General features: G+C 45.7%; 2 protein-coding genes across 2 annotated transcripts; one reads left to right on the top strand and one right to left on the bottom strand.

Moving 5' to 3' along the window:
- Positions 1 to 745: 745 nt before the first annotated feature.
- On the bottom strand, positions 746 to 3,703 carry aldob (aldolase b, fructose-bisphosphate). Its single transcript, XM_047584550.1, has 9 exons — positions 3,542 to 3,703; positions 2,726 to 2,838; positions 2,373 to 2,584; positions 2,232 to 2,286; positions 1,976 to 2,136; positions 1,793 to 1,876; positions 1,519 to 1,693; positions 1,231 to 1,430; positions 746 to 1,003 (listed from the first exon to the last, which is right to left on the bottom strand). Exons 2-9 carry the CDS (start codon positions 2,835 to 2,837, stop codon positions 908 to 910), a joined length of 1,095 nt encoding a protein of 364 aa, XP_047440506.1. The 5' UTR covers position 2,838; positions 3,542 to 3,703; the 3' UTR covers positions 746 to 907.
- A 3,148-nt stretch (positions 3,704 to 6,851) lies between these two features.
- On the top strand, positions 6,852 to 15,164 carry rnf20 (ring finger protein 20, E3 ubiquitin protein ligase). The gene is made up of 22 exons (XM_047584760.1): positions 6,852 to 7,013; positions 7,391 to 7,571; positions 7,668 to 7,736; positions 7,831 to 7,929; positions 8,036 to 8,183; positions 8,276 to 8,461; positions 8,581 to 8,696; positions 9,401 to 9,547; positions 9,626 to 9,700; positions 9,801 to 9,920; positions 10,028 to 10,207; positions 10,289 to 10,424; positions 10,548 to 10,669; positions 10,772 to 10,928; positions 11,040 to 11,376; positions 11,747 to 11,864; positions 12,061 to 12,210; positions 12,304 to 12,516; positions 12,760 to 12,885; positions 13,012 to 13,152; positions 13,241 to 13,345; positions 14,351 to 15,164. The coding sequence occupies exons 2-22, from the start codon at positions 7,401 to 7,403 to the stop codon at positions 14,525 to 14,527; spliced, it is 3,093 nt and encodes a 1,030-aa protein (XP_047440716.1). The 5' UTR covers positions 6,852 to 7,013; positions 7,391 to 7,400; the 3' UTR covers positions 14,528 to 15,164.
- The last annotated feature ends 47 nt before the right edge of the window (positions 15,165 to 15,211 follow it).

The raw sequence follows: 15,211 nt of genomic DNA, 5'->3' as shown, positions 1-15,211 counted from the left end.
CAATGTTGGGAAATCGGACATTTGAAAGTATTTAATCAGATCCTTGCCACTTTGAATTTCTATAAACGACTGTTGACACTTTCTGTAAACCAGCTAACCTTGTGTTTCTTACTGGTAGGTTACTGCTATGAGTAACATCTTCCATTATTAAAGAAATCTGTGACGGTAACCTGTTATTAATTGTAAAGACATAATGAACACCACTGAGCTTCTTATCGTACAGTCCTGAAACACATGGAAATCGGATATTAACAGTATCTGTGTGTGACAGTAGTAGATACGAAAATGAGCATTTATTCAAATGTTTTGCTACTTTTTTGTCTTATGAGCTTGAGATACTGCAATTGTTGTTTGTTCAACTGTTTGAACGGGCTTCTCTTTTTTTTAATGGATGAGTCCTTTGCACCTTTGAAGGAATGTTGAAATAAATCTGTTGAGGATGGATTTATGTCTTCTCTCTTCAAAACATCATCCGAGTATGGAGTTTTGGTTCCATATAGTCACATACATGAAATCATATTGATCCAGCACATTTGTGACATAACTGGTACAACTTGGGAACCGGTGTCAGATATAACCCATTGAATTGAATGAAGGGATGTAGTCTCAGAGGTGAACTAACATCACTTAACTATCTGCACCACCATTATTTTCCTATTGAGGGAACCTCTTGACATCCTTATGTCTAAAGTTGTGACAGGCTCCCATGTCCTAAACCCAAAAGAAGTGCAGGGAACCAAAACCATTTTGGGGTTTCCATTTATTTCATTAAGTACACAAACAGTAGTTCAACATCGTCAGTCTTCTGCCGGTGATGCAGGAATGAGGGACACCCAGCAGAAGACCGTCACATTTGGTCCATGTGCATTTTCTGTATTTTCTGTAGCCGTTTCATTTTTCACAGAATTTAGTAGACGTAGCTGGCGGTGTACAGAGACTGCATGGAGGATTGGTCAGCTGTTCCGGTGGGCTTGTACTCCCCCTTGGAAGCCAGGCTGTTGATCTGATGGGAGGAACGGAAGGGACAAAGTCACATCAGACCGTTAATGATCAGCCAAGATACCTGTGCCGCATTAGCGCACGACTAAACAGACAAAACGCTTCTTGGCATCAATCATTTACCAGACAGTTAAAAAAAAAAAAAAAAAAAGTTGGGTAATGCCAGATACAGTCCGGTCCACAGCCACAAACTGATAAGTGTTAATGTCATTGATGACGTGCGGGGCGTACCTTGGCCCTGTTGCAGAAAGCGTCCTGTGTGGCCTTCTTGTTGGCAGCTTTGCCCTGCCAGGCCGCAAGAGCAGAAGCCTGGAGTGCACGACCGTAGGAGAAGGTCAGCTTCCAGGGGCGCTGGAGGGGCACCTGGTTGATGGCGTTCAGGTTGAGGGAGGCCTCCTCCTCACTCTGCCCTCCAGACAGGAAACAGATGCCTGAAAAGACACAAGAGAACATGCAATTTGCGCACAGCTTCTCTAAAACCGCCCTCTTTAAACGAGGGGAAAACCTTGCGGCACGCACCAGGGACTGCAGCGGGGACAGTGCGTCTCAGAGCGGTGACTGTAGCCATAGCAACCTCCTGAGGGGTGTACTTCTTAGTGCAGGCGTGTCCGGCAGTGACCATGTTGGGCTTCAGCAAAGTGCCCTCCAGGTACACGTGGTGATCAGACAGAGCCTTGTATGTAGCTGCCAACACCTAAAGGGCAGCAGACAGAATTAATGGTGGCCATAACTCAACATACATCACATTATGTTTTTAGTTGTTTTGTTTTTTTTGTGTGTGCCATGTACAAACCTTTTCGGTCACATACTGGCATCGCAGAAGGTCATGGGGTCCATCGGGCAGGATCTCTGGCTCCACAATGGGCACCAGGCCATTCTGGTGAACGCATGTCAAAATTAACGTCTCATAGCCAACAAAATATATTTGTCAAAACAACAACAACAACAACAACAAAAGAAATCACTATAAACTCACCTGTTGGCAGATACTGGCATATCTGGCAAGGACATTGGCGTTCTCTGCAATGGCAAGAGCTGATGGGCAGCCATCCGAGATCTTGAGCACGCACCTCCACTTAGCAAAGTCACAGCCATCCTTCTTGTACTGGGCGCAACGCTCCGAGAGGCCGTCAAGACCTAAACAAAGAGCAGCGGTAAACAATGTTCGAGAGGCACGAAACTTGTACACGTGCACTTCTGAGCTGTGCTTTGAGAACATGACCCATATTTACCTTGTGTGGTGGTCTCTCCGTCTGTTCCGTTTAGACCAGCCGTGCCTTTGTCCACCTGAAACAAGAGACCCAAACTCAAGACTCATGCGACCAATGCTGTGCTGCGATTTGAGGCGAAACCTCCACTTGCAGCCTCCTCACCTTGATGCCAACAACGATGCCCTTGTCCTTGATGACTTGGGGGAAGAGCTTGCCGCTGTCGGCTTTCTGGTAGAGCGTCTCGTGGAAGAAGATGACCCCACCCACGCTTTCTGTCATGGTGGCACCGGAGGAGAAGAGGATGTCGCGGAAGCAGCGGCGGTTCTCCTCCGTGTTCTCCACGTTGATTTTCTGGAGGCGCTTTGCCATGGTGCCTTGAAACAGGAGCACGAGCAAACGGTTTCTATAGTGCACACACACACACACACACACACACACACACACACACACACACACACACACACACACACACACCCTTCATCATCGCGGGATAATAACGGGGGCCTGGGCCTCACCTGTCGACTCATCCGCAGCCAGGATTCCCTTTCCTGTAGCCACGATCTTCTGAGCAATGTCAGAGAGCTCCTTCTTCTGCTCCGGAGAAAGTGATGGGAACTGATGAGTCATCCTACAGGTGGCAAGACAAAAAAAAAAGAAAAAAGTTATTTGACACGTGTGTAGAAAAACACTTTGATGCCGTTGTAGCAGGAATGAGGAAGATGTAATCCACAAATAACATTCCAACATCCTGCTATTCTTGCATCACCTCTGCAGTTAAATATTTGGCTTGCATGATTGAACTTTGGCCTTCAAAAAACAGATAAGTTTTCCCCTTCAGCGTGCTGCATGGGTTCATAGTTCACTTGGGAGACGTCGGCTACTGTTTTACCCAATGCTTTCTGCAGAGGAAAGAATTAAAGAGCTCCAAGTGAAGGCTGAAAACTGAAGAGCATGACCGTATTTTTGCACAGGACAAAATAAACTATCATAAACGAGAGGTGGACGCCTCTTAAGTAAACGCTGACAGCAATACTCAGATGGAAACGTCGACATTCACCTATGCAAACCTTTCAAAGTAAACTTGCCAGAAAGAAAAGTTTAAAAAAAAAAAAAATCATAAATGCGACTCCAGCAACGCGCACAAGTTTTAAAATGAATTAATAAATCTGCTGCACTCTCAGGGGATGGAGGAAAGCCACGAGTACAGACTAATCCTGCAAACAAACAAGGTAGTTAAAGTGGTTCAACTCTCTTATTCTGAAAAATATGAAAATATGCATCATTAAAAGTGAGCAAAACAAACAAACAAACCAACTGAAAGCATGTCTTACTTGACGGTTTTGTGGAAACAGCGACAGCAAGTGAGGTGGCAGTCGGCCCGTGCAGCCTCCTAGCAGTGATTAAAACTGGTAGAGAAGGCCGAAAGGAGCCGAAAGAGTCGTATTTAAGGCCTGATCGGAGCGGAGGAGGAGCTGCTCCCGATGCGGAGGGGCGTGTGTCTCCCCGGTAACTCAATTGGCTTCTCGTGACGCGCAGGGGCGGCGTGTCGCGGCGCAGCATCGCTTCTCGTTTGTGAACTCCCGGCTCATATCAAGAACCGAGTGGAAAACAACAAGGGGAACAGTGTGTGTCTGTGCTGGAGACGAGCGGCCCCGCCTGCTAAGATTTGAGAGATGTTGTAACGTGAGAGGCCTGCGGTGATGTTGCAATTCAGGTTTCTTTTGCACTGATGGAAGTGCAGACTGCATTTCTTTGTATCGTTTGAATGCATTCAGTGGATTGTTACAGCTTTTCATTATTCGCAAAGTTTCCAATATGGCTCCATCATTTTTTTTAATCATACAATCACATATTCGTATTAGTTTAATGTACCTGTGCAACGTGTATCCAGATGCACTTAGAAATCTTCTTTCATGTCTCTCCTCCCTGCTCAAGCAGATAAGCCCAAGGTTTCTTCTTATGACAGGGGCGTTTTTCTTGATCTCTAGTTTTCAGGTTTTTAGTTTATTGCAGGGTCTGTAAAACTAGCAACTGTAGTAGTAACTGTAATTATCTCTTTATTTCTTCATATTTTTACTTTTATAATAAAAAGTTTAATCTAAGTTAAATATGTGCTTCAAAAAGAGGAATCCTCCAGGTGATTTCCAATCTTATTTTACTTTTTTTTCCAAACAATTTTGTGTTAAAAAATAAAAATAATATCTCCCTTGACATTCTGCACAACATGCATCATTTTGTTTGCCTAAGACAAGAAATGCATGAATCATTTAAGATGAAAGTATTTCAAGATCAGGGAGTCCTTTCTCGTGCATCTACTCGTTGCGGTTGGAAAAATAAATGAATAAACTTTTTTTTTAAAAATCTGTAATTTTCAACAGGTCTGACAAACGTTTACAACGTTTTCATTAACTTCTGATTCATGTCTTTTTATTTGTTGTTGGAACTAATCGATCATCCCAGGCTGCCTTGTGTGTCTGCTTTGCATCACGTTGCTCGTCGTGCACGTCACACAAGAGCTGTTTTGAACATCGATTGCTGAAAAAGGCCCAAAAATTCGTGTCACCACCAGTCCACTGGTGACCTCAGCAGATAGAGATATAGTTAAAGCTTAGTCTGGGGTGGAACTGTAACTCACAAACAGTGACAAGCCAGCTTTTACACAACCCGGACTCTGCTCCCTGTGCGAGGTGCCCTTCAATAGGATGACCAGAGGTCAGTCTTTGATCACGAGCCCAGAGAGTGACGGATATCGTCCAGACTGAGTTGCATATCCCACGAAGTACAGTTTATACAGTACATTTTGAAAAAGCACACGTAGGAAATGTTGATTTGGTTGTCTGATACTTGTTACAGTAATCACTGTAAGACACCATTCAATGGTACTTCTGTGCAGGAAAAACTGCTTGTAAGGATAATTTTAATTTAATGGTGGGTAATAATCCATTATAAATGGCAGCGTCAACATTGCCGCAGGTGTTTTACTTTATTGTGTTACTATGTTTGGGATCTGTTTAGTGAAGATCATTAAATAGATCACGTTCTGCAGTTACCAGAGAACCACTCAGCAGCTATAGACCTTCAGAAAGACGGAAAAATCCCAGGTTCACTAAAAAACTGTGTCAATTTCTGTCACTACAGAACAAAATTGCCCCTGTGTGCTGATTTTGAGCCTTGTGTCAAACAGTAGATCTAACTCTGTAGTTAGTTTTGCATTTTACTTAATTATTATTCATGCACTTATACATTCTAATATAACAATCCTGCTCTAAATCCCCCTCCATTACAATTATAATGTTCAGTTTATGTTGGAACGGCATCAGAAAGGTGGTGATTCATTTGTACTATCATTGTAGTTTGTGGTGCTGGTAAACTGGATTTAATCAACCACTTAAGTGTTTCTGTTATTAAGCCTAGCCCAATGACTAAAAAGGCATTAAAACAATAGAAATGTGTGTCGGTCCAAGACAATAAATTCAGTAGCACTTTTGAACAAGTGTTGAATAACATGAGCTAAGATTTAGTGCAGTACGCCCAGTGTTCACGGTGGAGCAATAGAGGGCAGTGTCCACCCCCATTGCTGTCTCAACCTATCCTGTCTCACTTGTTCACCTGTACACCTGTGCGTCACTGTTTTCTCTGTCACCATCGACAAAGGACAACAGAGGTGTGCACGCATTCAGCACCTTTACACTCAGACTGCAACTTATCTCAAATGGATTTTGTTACTATCTGCGGTTATGTTTTATCTATGGATAGTTCTATAACAAGAAAATGATGGTCTGTTGTACAGCACTTTGTAGTAATCTTGGAAGCGACATACAGGATGGTTCTTTCCTAGTGTCAGGCTACTTCTTCTCTTTCACAGTTCAATCCTCAAGTACGAGAACATTTTGATATTAATCTTGGAAGCGACATCCAGGATGGTTCTTTCCTAGTGTCAGGATACTTCTTCTCTTTCACAGTTCAATCCTCAAGTACGAGAACATTTTGATATTTTGTCTTCGTTTGTCAAAGTTGTTGTGACTGTGTTTACTTTTGGGTCTTTAGTAAAACATTTCTGCTTCTATGAAAGTTGTGTGGCCTTGTGTTTATTTATTCTTGGGCGATTTTTCATTTTGTTGCTGATCAGATTATAATCAGGAAAGTGGCAAGAATGCACTTTTGCAATTGGGTCATAACTTTTCCCCTAGAGGAGTAGGAGGAACTAAATGATTTTAGTTTTGTGCACGACCACCGCCAATGATTTGTTCTAGTGCCCACACTAAGGACTATAATATTAGAATGCATTTGTTTTCACCAGTGTATGATCTGACAGGACATCATTTTGGAGATTTTACAGACAATATTCAGAATACAAAAAGCAGGCACAGTGTTGCAGTTTATCTGGGTTCCAGCACATCTAGGGATCGGAGGCAATAAATTTAGCAGACAAATATGTTAAGGGGGCAACAAGGAAAGCAGAAATAAACATGTAAGTAAAGGGTCGTAAAACATATTTTAAGACAGAAATGAAGAAAAGCTAGACGCTAAGAAAAAGAATTGAAAAACATTCAGATCCACGCTGCAGTTCAGAATGTGGCGGCGGTAATGTACCGAAGAAGAAGAAGAAGAAGAAGAAGAAGAAAAAGAAGAAGAAGAAGAAGAGTGTGTGTGGTTCCCTCCGCGGCAGCAGGGGGCGCAGTGTCACCTGAAGAACATCCTAGCTAGACTCTAACACTTCCGTTTCCGAGAGGCAGGGAGACGCAACATCAACATCCACAGACACATTCAGTTCATAACCTAAAACTCTCAACATTACTAGCGGTAAGATTTCGATAAGTTGTGGTGATATAATATTATCACAAACAGGTTGCAGTAACTGTGTAAGTCAGACTCGCAGCCAATCAGCGTTTGAAGCTGGCGTTAGCACACGGCTAACGTTAGCCTAACCTTACACTGGCTGATTGAACTGGTTTGTTCGGGGTTTAAAATGAGATGAGCGGATCATTTTTGGTCTAGCTGCAACGACTACTCCCCGACGCGGAGATACAGACTAAGAATAACCACTGAGGTAGTCATCCCCGACCATTAATTTAAGGGTATACCTGAACACACAGTTGCTGGCCAGTTTGAATTAATGAATGAGCCACAATCTTCTCCAGTCACACTCGACTCTGTTTCCGTCTCTACATTTGTGCCAGGAGTCTGAGGATGTCGGGACAGAAGCGTCCTGCTGACCCTAGCGGCCCTTCGTCCTCCGGTGCGCCCCCAGAGAAGCGGAGGGACAGGGAAGGAGAGGACGGAGGACCCGGTGTCGGCGCCGCGGCCGGGGGTAGCACCGCGGTGGAGACGGTCATCAAATTGGGAGGGGTGTCCAACTCAGTGAGCCTCATTTTAATGTCTATTGAAAATATATTCAGAAGTGAAGTCTGGCTGTTTGTCTATTCGTAGTAACCTGTGGATCCATTGTTTTTTCAGGAAGAACAAGACATCAAAGCTCTGCAAACCAAGAACAGGAAGTTGGGGGAGTCACTAGATCAGAGACAGGTGAGTTTATTCTCCGGTATTTGTCCCCGCTCTGGAAATTCTCTCCTTTCTCGTTATCTGGTGATGTTTAATCTCTTGGCTTGTCGGATTGCAGGTGATTGAGGATGAACTGCGAGAGCGAATTGAGAGACTGGAGACTCGCCAGGCTACTGATGACGCCAGTCTGCTGATCCTCAACAGATACTGGAACCAGGTAAATGGGCAGGATTCAATCAAGGGAGCATAAGTTACCCATGAACATCGAGGCTTGCATTTTTAATTGAGTGATCTAAATGTGACGCCGTTCTCTGTCTTTTCAGTTTGATGAAAACGTTCAGCTCATCAGCCGGCGTTACGACCAAGCGAGCAGTGAGCCTGAGAAATCTCCAACAGGTGAGGGACGGAGTCTGAAGCCGGAGACGCCGGAACCTGATGGCGACTCCAACCAGGAGAGGGCCAAGGACAGAGGTAGAGACGGCACTTTGACAGTGCTTTGACAGCAGTAAGATGAAGACGGGTGTATTAGAGAATGAACCCTTTATTGTGTGGTCGTCATCCAGGACACCAAGGAGAGACGTCCAACTCCTTCCTGGCCACGCTGGCCAGCAGCAGCAGTGAGGAGATGGAGGCAGAGCTTCAGGAGAGGGTGGAGTCCAGCCTGAAACAGGCCAGTCGTGTGGTGGAGATCTACGTGTGTCTGAAGAACACAGTGGATCAGCTCAAAGCAGAGCTGGACTCTGGAGCGGGTGAGACAGAAATGTGTCTGCGGAGGAAGACATCATGACAACAGTGAAATGGAGTGTAGCTGAGGATAAATTCGTTGAGTGGCATCCGTTTAAAAAGAAGCTGTTGCTTTTCATTTCAGAGGGCACTTTGTGGCAGGTGGCCTCCAAACTCAACTCACTCCTGACCAGTGAAAATGAGCGGCTGCAACAGCTGACCGAGGACCTCAAGCAGAAGTACAGCCACATGACCAGTGAGGTACGAATTCAAGCAACATTGTGCTGTTTTTTTTGGAGGGGAGGGCTCATCAATAATTCTAATATCAATATATCTTCAGATATTTTTATGTACAGTGTACGTACCTGATCGACAAGACAGACAGGTGTGATAAGTAGAAGAGGCAAAGTAGTTATCGGGAGCTGAGTCATCTTGGTGTTATACTGAAAGCTCCTCCCCATGTTATTGTTGCTAGGTGTGACAAACAATAGCCATGCTGAGCCTATTCCCAGAGGAAAATGTTGACACCCTGTAGTAACGGGTTAGAGGTGATGTGAAGGCTGGTGGTCAGGAGGCCAACCAAGGTTCAATTGTCAAGTGACGCAGACGGCACTGGAAAATAAACTGTGGAGTCAAAGCCCACTGTGCTGGATGAACTGGAACAATCTTATGTCTTTCTGAAAAAGAAAAAAATGATAATGGCACATATATGAATCGAGCTCTTGATGAACTATGTAAACCTTCAGATCCAGCCAATGAAATCCAGTTGAAAAGATACTCAAGCATGTAGGCCTCTTGAAAGGTTTGGTGGTAATGACGTAATACAGTTACGATTAAATCCGTCAAGCGTAACGTGTCATGACACTGAGACACATCCTCTAGTTTCTCGTTCCTCTTAAAGGATTACGTTTGTAGTAGCTCTTGTGTTGAACGTCCGGCCTCTGTGTTGTCCCGTGTTCGTCCAGTCCCGGTCTCTGGGTCGCGCAGCTAACAAGGCCGACCAGCGCGTCAGCGAGCTGCAGGTTCTCATCGAGGAGCTGCAGTGGGACATGGAGAAGATCCGCCGCCGAGAAAACCGACTGAATGCGCATCTGACCGAGATCCTGGAGAGGGTGAGGACCATGAGCAGTTTTGTTAGAGGTTCTCATGGTGTCTGTTTACATGTTGTAACGCTTCCTTGTGCACCCCAGGTAAACAGCAAAGGGTACAAAGTGTGCGGGGAGGCCAGCAGTGTATGTGGAACCATCACCATTAACAAAAGAAAGGTAGGACTTCAGTTCATCACTCAGATGAAATGTGGCTTGAGAAACTTTGAAGAAACTCTTTGCAGCCATGCTTCTCATACTTTTGTCTTTTTTTAAACAGTTTGAGGAAATGAACAGTGAGTTGGAGGAAAACAGGGAGCTGGCAGATAATCGTCTTATTGAGCTGCAGAAGCTCCAGCAGGACCTGCAGAATGTCCACCAGGAGAATAACAACATGAAGGTACATAGATTTATGGATTCATTTAAAGATATGGTTTTCTCTTCTACTTGGTTGAACCCAAAAGTCTCTCATCGCTCATAAACACGTCCTTCTGTCCTTCTTGTCAGACTGAGCTGCTGAGTCGGGCTGAAGGGATGGTGAAGGAGACTTCTGAGTATCGCTGCTTACAGTCACAGTTCTCCGTTCTCTACAACGAGTCTCTTATCCTGAAAGCTCAGCTGGACGAGACACGCGCCCGGCTCAACACTACTCGCACGGCCCGCCTTCGACAGCTGGAGCACATGGAGGTACGTTTCCTGTGGGTCTGCTGTCGGCGTCTCTCCGTGTTTCCCGGCCCTTTTTCTCACTTTCATCCCCTGTGAGTGCAGAACGATGAGGTGGCTCTGCAGAGGAAGGTCCGCACAGAGGTGTTTCAGCTGGAGGACACGCTGGCCCAGGTCAGGAAGGAGTATGAGATGCTGCGCATCGAATTTGAACAGACTCTGGCTGCCAACGAACAAGCAGGTGAGTGAAAAATGAATTGTGCTGAGGAGGCAGTTGAGCTTAGATCCACGTCAGATTTGCTCTGAAAAAAACTAGTTTCAATTTCTAATTAGACGTTGGTTTTCCAACCCGCCATCTCCTCAGGTCCTATCAACAGGGAGATGCGTCACCTGATCAGCACGCTGCAAACTCACAACCAGCAGATGAAGGGAGAGGTGGTGAAGTACAAGTTGAGGCTGAGAGAGACGCAAGCGGAGCTCAACCAGGTCAGTCACAAGGAGACAAACCACCACCTCTGAAATGTTAAACAATTATGGGCCATGTTGGTGGCGATAAAGCTCACTGGAGGATATCTGTTGGCCATGCAGGTCCGTGCTTCAAAGGGAAACGCCATTCTCCAGTCCCAGTCAAGCACAGAGATGGATGTGAAGGATGAAACAATCTCTCCCTCTACTCCAGCTGTTTCTTCAGAACCTGTGGTCAAAACCGAGCCCGACAACGGCTCCTCCACGCCCAGCAGCACTGGTAACTAACGCCTAATTAACTCAGTGTAGAAGCTCGGTTGTTATTTCTATTAAAATGTAAACTACCGTCCGGGGTTGACACCTCCCTCTTTATCTCGTGGTTTTTCTGAAGGGACCTCAGTCAAAACAGAGCCCGGTTTAGAACCAGATGCGACCGTAAAGGAGGAGGAGAAGGAGGAGAAGAAGGAGAAGGAGGAGAAGAAGGAAAAGGAGGCCATCAAGAAAGAGGAGAAAGAACGAGAGCGGGAGAAGGAGAAGGAAAAGGAGAGAGAGCGGCCGACGCGAGGCGGCGGCGGCGGCGGCGGGAGCAGCAGCTTGATAAAGGAAGAGAAGGAGAAGCCGGGGAGCAGCGGCCAGCTCGAGGAGCCGGCCGGGGAGCGCCTCTCTATGGTCGGGGGCTCAAAGAGGAAGGAGATGGAGCAGCTGAAGATCGTCCGAGCAGAACTCAAGTAAGTTTGTGGGCATTTATTTGTTTTTTAATATGAGGAAATATTGAGTTGTGAAAGTACAACTCCAAAAATAAGGACGTAGTATTTTGCACACAGAGTAGTTACACGCTCATGCAATTGTTAAGTGTGATTTTCGGATGACTTGTAATATGACAAATTGGCATAACAAATGTTTTTCGCTGATGTAGTGTAGTGGTTTCTGCAGTAGTCACATGATTGTGTGACTCACCACCTCAGGATCTGTCTGGTCTGCGGCACGATTTGCTTCCTCACTCAACAGAGTTTTACTGAGTTCTGGCCCCGCGTGGTGTTATCTTTGTTATCAGCGGAGGAGGTTTTTGTTAAAGACTCTTGTGTCGTGACTGTGCAGGAAAGCCCAGGAGTCCCAGAGGGAGATGAAGCTGTTACTGGACATGTATCGCTCAGCACCCAAGGAGCAGAGGGACAAAGTCCAGCTCATGGCCGCGGAGAAGAAGGCAAAGTCAGAGGTGACGAGCACGGACACTTTCTGTTTCATTGTGAAAATCATGACAGTGGGTCTGTTGAGACATCATGATGAGATATGTGGCACAATGTGGATATTTGTGTGTATTTCCCCTTTGCGTTTATTCCTCTTATTTGAGCAAACCATTGGGCACATTGAACGTAACGCATTTTCGTATTTCCATAATGTGCTGGTTCCAGGGAGAGGAGCTCCGACAGAGGCTGAGGGAGCTGGAGGAGAGGGAGAGGAGGGAAGGCAAGAAGATGGCTGACGAAGAGGCTCTGAGGAAGATCCGCTCAGTGGAGGAGCAGATCGACATCCTCAACAAGAAGCTGTCTATAGCCAAACAGGTGCGTGCGAGCGAATCGTTTTTTTTTTTTAATTTATCTGTTATTTGTGCCTGGCTCTCTGTTCACACTCTCGCCTCATCGCTCCATCTGCAGGAGGAGGACGCGCTCCTGAGCGAGATGGACGTGACGGGCCAGGCCTTCGAGGACATGCAGGAACAGAACATCCGCCTCATGCAGCAGCTCAGGGAGAAAGACGACGCCAACTTCAAGCTGATGAGCGAGCGCATCAAGTCCAACCAGATCCACAAGTTGCTGAAAGAGGAGAAGGAGGAGCTCGCCGACCAGCTCCTCACTTTAAAAACTCAGGTGAACCACCGTGGGACTCTAGGGGACACACACACCGTTTTATCATATGCACGGTTAAATAGCAGCGATAACTACTTTCACTGTCATTTTAATATTTCAGTCAACATCCCCTCACTGCCTGTTTCTCTTTTACCTCGCAATTTCAAGATTGAATGTTTTTCATTGCTCCTATTATATTTATTTATGTATGTATGTATTTATGTATATGTCCATTTGACTTTTTGGGACTGACTCCACGTACAGGTCGATGCCCAGCTGCAGGTGGTGAGGAAGCTCGAGGAGAAGGAGCGCCTCCTGCAGGGCACCATCAGCACTGCTGAGAGGGAGCTGACGCTTCGAACACAAGCTTTAGACATGAACAAACGCAAGGTCATTAACGACACCCAAACGTTTCCCAAACTACAGCGTGTATGCACAACGGGTTGTACACTGTTAGGAATAACGGAATCCCCCCCTCGGGATATTTAAAAATAAGACCTGTCGTCTCCCCTCCAGGCTCAGGACTCCGCGTTGCTCTCCGAGGAGGTGCGGACTCAGCTGGAGCAGGTTCAGCAGAGACTCAGCCTGGTCAGAGAGGAGGTCATCGAGAACAGCATCTCCAGAGAAAAAGAGTCCTTCAACGCGCGACGAGCGCAGGTGGCGACGCGCGTAGCATTCGTAGTCTGTTGTTTAAAGAAAGTAAAATGTGGCTTCTTTAACGTACGGCTGTTAAAACGTTTTTCAGGAGGACATCTCCAAGATGAGGAGAAAGATCGAGAAGGCCAAGAAACCGGCCGAGAAGATCAGCAACGGAGACGACATCCTTAACGAGGAAATCAACGACTACAAGGTGGGTTTTTGGGGTGCAAAACATATAAGCAAATGTACGTTTATTATTGATCCTGCACAGTATCACAGGCACCAGCAAGGGTTTAGATCAAACTAACTTCAGTGTGTACGTATCTTAATGAAATCTCATTTTGCAGATAAGGTGTCAAAACATTAACTAAACCAGCGCACTCCTTTAGGACAGATGTTAATCTACCGGATGGTTTTTAATGATCGTTACATCCAAAATGTCACCGACATCTGTATTTAAAGAGACAATTTGAGAGGGAGGTGAGGTGATTGATTCCACTGTCAGTGGTAAATCAGAAACCAGAGCCAACAGCCTGTTTGATGAAAGCACAAAGACTGGAAGCAGAGTCCTGGCTCTCAAAGCTCAATAAACTGACAACATCATATTAGGTTATATGCTGCACTATTTCTTGGCTCAGAGTGCAGGCAAGGTAACAGGTTAGTTACTGGTCCCAGCTTAGAATCATACAGCGATGTTTTCAGCCTTGGTCGAGTTTCTAGCTGTAATTTATGCATATACAAGATATTTACTGTTTAGACATAATGGTCATGTTAGGTTTTTCTCACCTAACTCTCAAATGAGTGTATTCGCCAGAGGTTCCTCATTCTTGGTATTTTTGCCATGAAAGAAACTCCAATGGAAACCACAGTCTGAGCTCATGTTTGTCACATGCATATCTAGTTGTACCCAGCCTTCTGGCCAAATGCATAAACAAAAGTGTTGGCAGCCTTTAAAGCCAAGTGTGATCACACTCTTTTGAGAAGAACACTTAAAATTCCAACCAACTGCGGGAAGACTCAGCGTTGCACAATTGCTGTCATGTTCGTAGCTTTGTGTGTCTCACACCGCAGCTCACGCTCAGCAGCGTCCTCTGTACTACTGCTGTCCTAGATATTTGCATCCGAACCACTCAGCCGAGAACAGAAATGACTGCGTTCATTGTTCAACCACCATTCCCCCTCTCTCTCTCTGTCTGTCTCTCCCGTCTCCTCGCAGGCTCGTCTAACGTGTCCGTGCTGCAACTCCCGGGTGAAGGATGCCGTCCTGACAAAGTGCTTCCACGTCTTCTGCTTCGAGTGTGTGAAGACGCGCTACGACACCCGTCAGAGGAAGTGCCCCAAGTGCAACGCGGCCTTCGGAGCGAACGACTTCCATCGCATTTACATCGGCTAAAGCCGCGGTCTCTCCCCCTTCACTGGCGAAGAAGGGGGTCAGCAAAAACGAGCGGCAGCAGTAGTCGTAGCAACACTGCCTGGAGCAGCACTCGGCCTCGCGCTCATGTGCGTGTCACCTCTGCTCTGAGTACGAACCCCCTCCTCCCCTCCTCTTAAATGTGAAAGAGACTATTAGTGAGAAGTCACCCGGGGCTGCAGTGATGCTCTCAATGGAACGCTTTAACTTTTATTTTATTCTATTTTTTAAAGAATGACTGAAAGCCTCTCCCATCCAGTATCCACTACTTTACTGTGTGCTTGTTCAGACGCTGGTGCACTAAGGCTTGTGGAGTGTGTGTTTGTGTGTGTGTGTGTGTGTATGTGCGCGCGCTCATTTGAGAACAGGCAATAAAAACGGTGCACAACAACAAAAAAAAAAGTGCAGCGAAAAGGCAACATTCCAGCTGGGGTTGTGGCTGTTTGTATTTCGTCGATATGTATGTACATTGTGGTTGTCACACTTTTTTATTTTTTCAAAACCTGCCTGTTCCTGCTCCAGACTGCTCCCACATCTCTAAAAAAAAAAAAAAAAATCTCCTGACTCTGTGCTGTATAATTGCTGTTCTACTAGTTATTAAACTGATATCTAAAATGTGCAGCTTCTCCTTCTGCTCCACTGATCCTAAAGGTCTATTAAGTGATG

This window comes from Mugil cephalus, chromosome 5 (genome assembly GCF_022458985.1).
Source record: "Mugil cephalus isolate CIBA_MC_2020 chromosome 5, CIBA_Mcephalus_1.1, whole genome shotgun sequence".
NCBI classification, from domain to species: domain Eukaryota; kingdom Metazoa; phylum Chordata; class Actinopteri; order Mugiliformes; family Mugilidae; genus Mugil; species Mugil cephalus.
The sequence above is the reverse complement of the archived record's forward strand: the minus strand, read 5'-3'. Positions and strand labels throughout refer to the sequence as shown.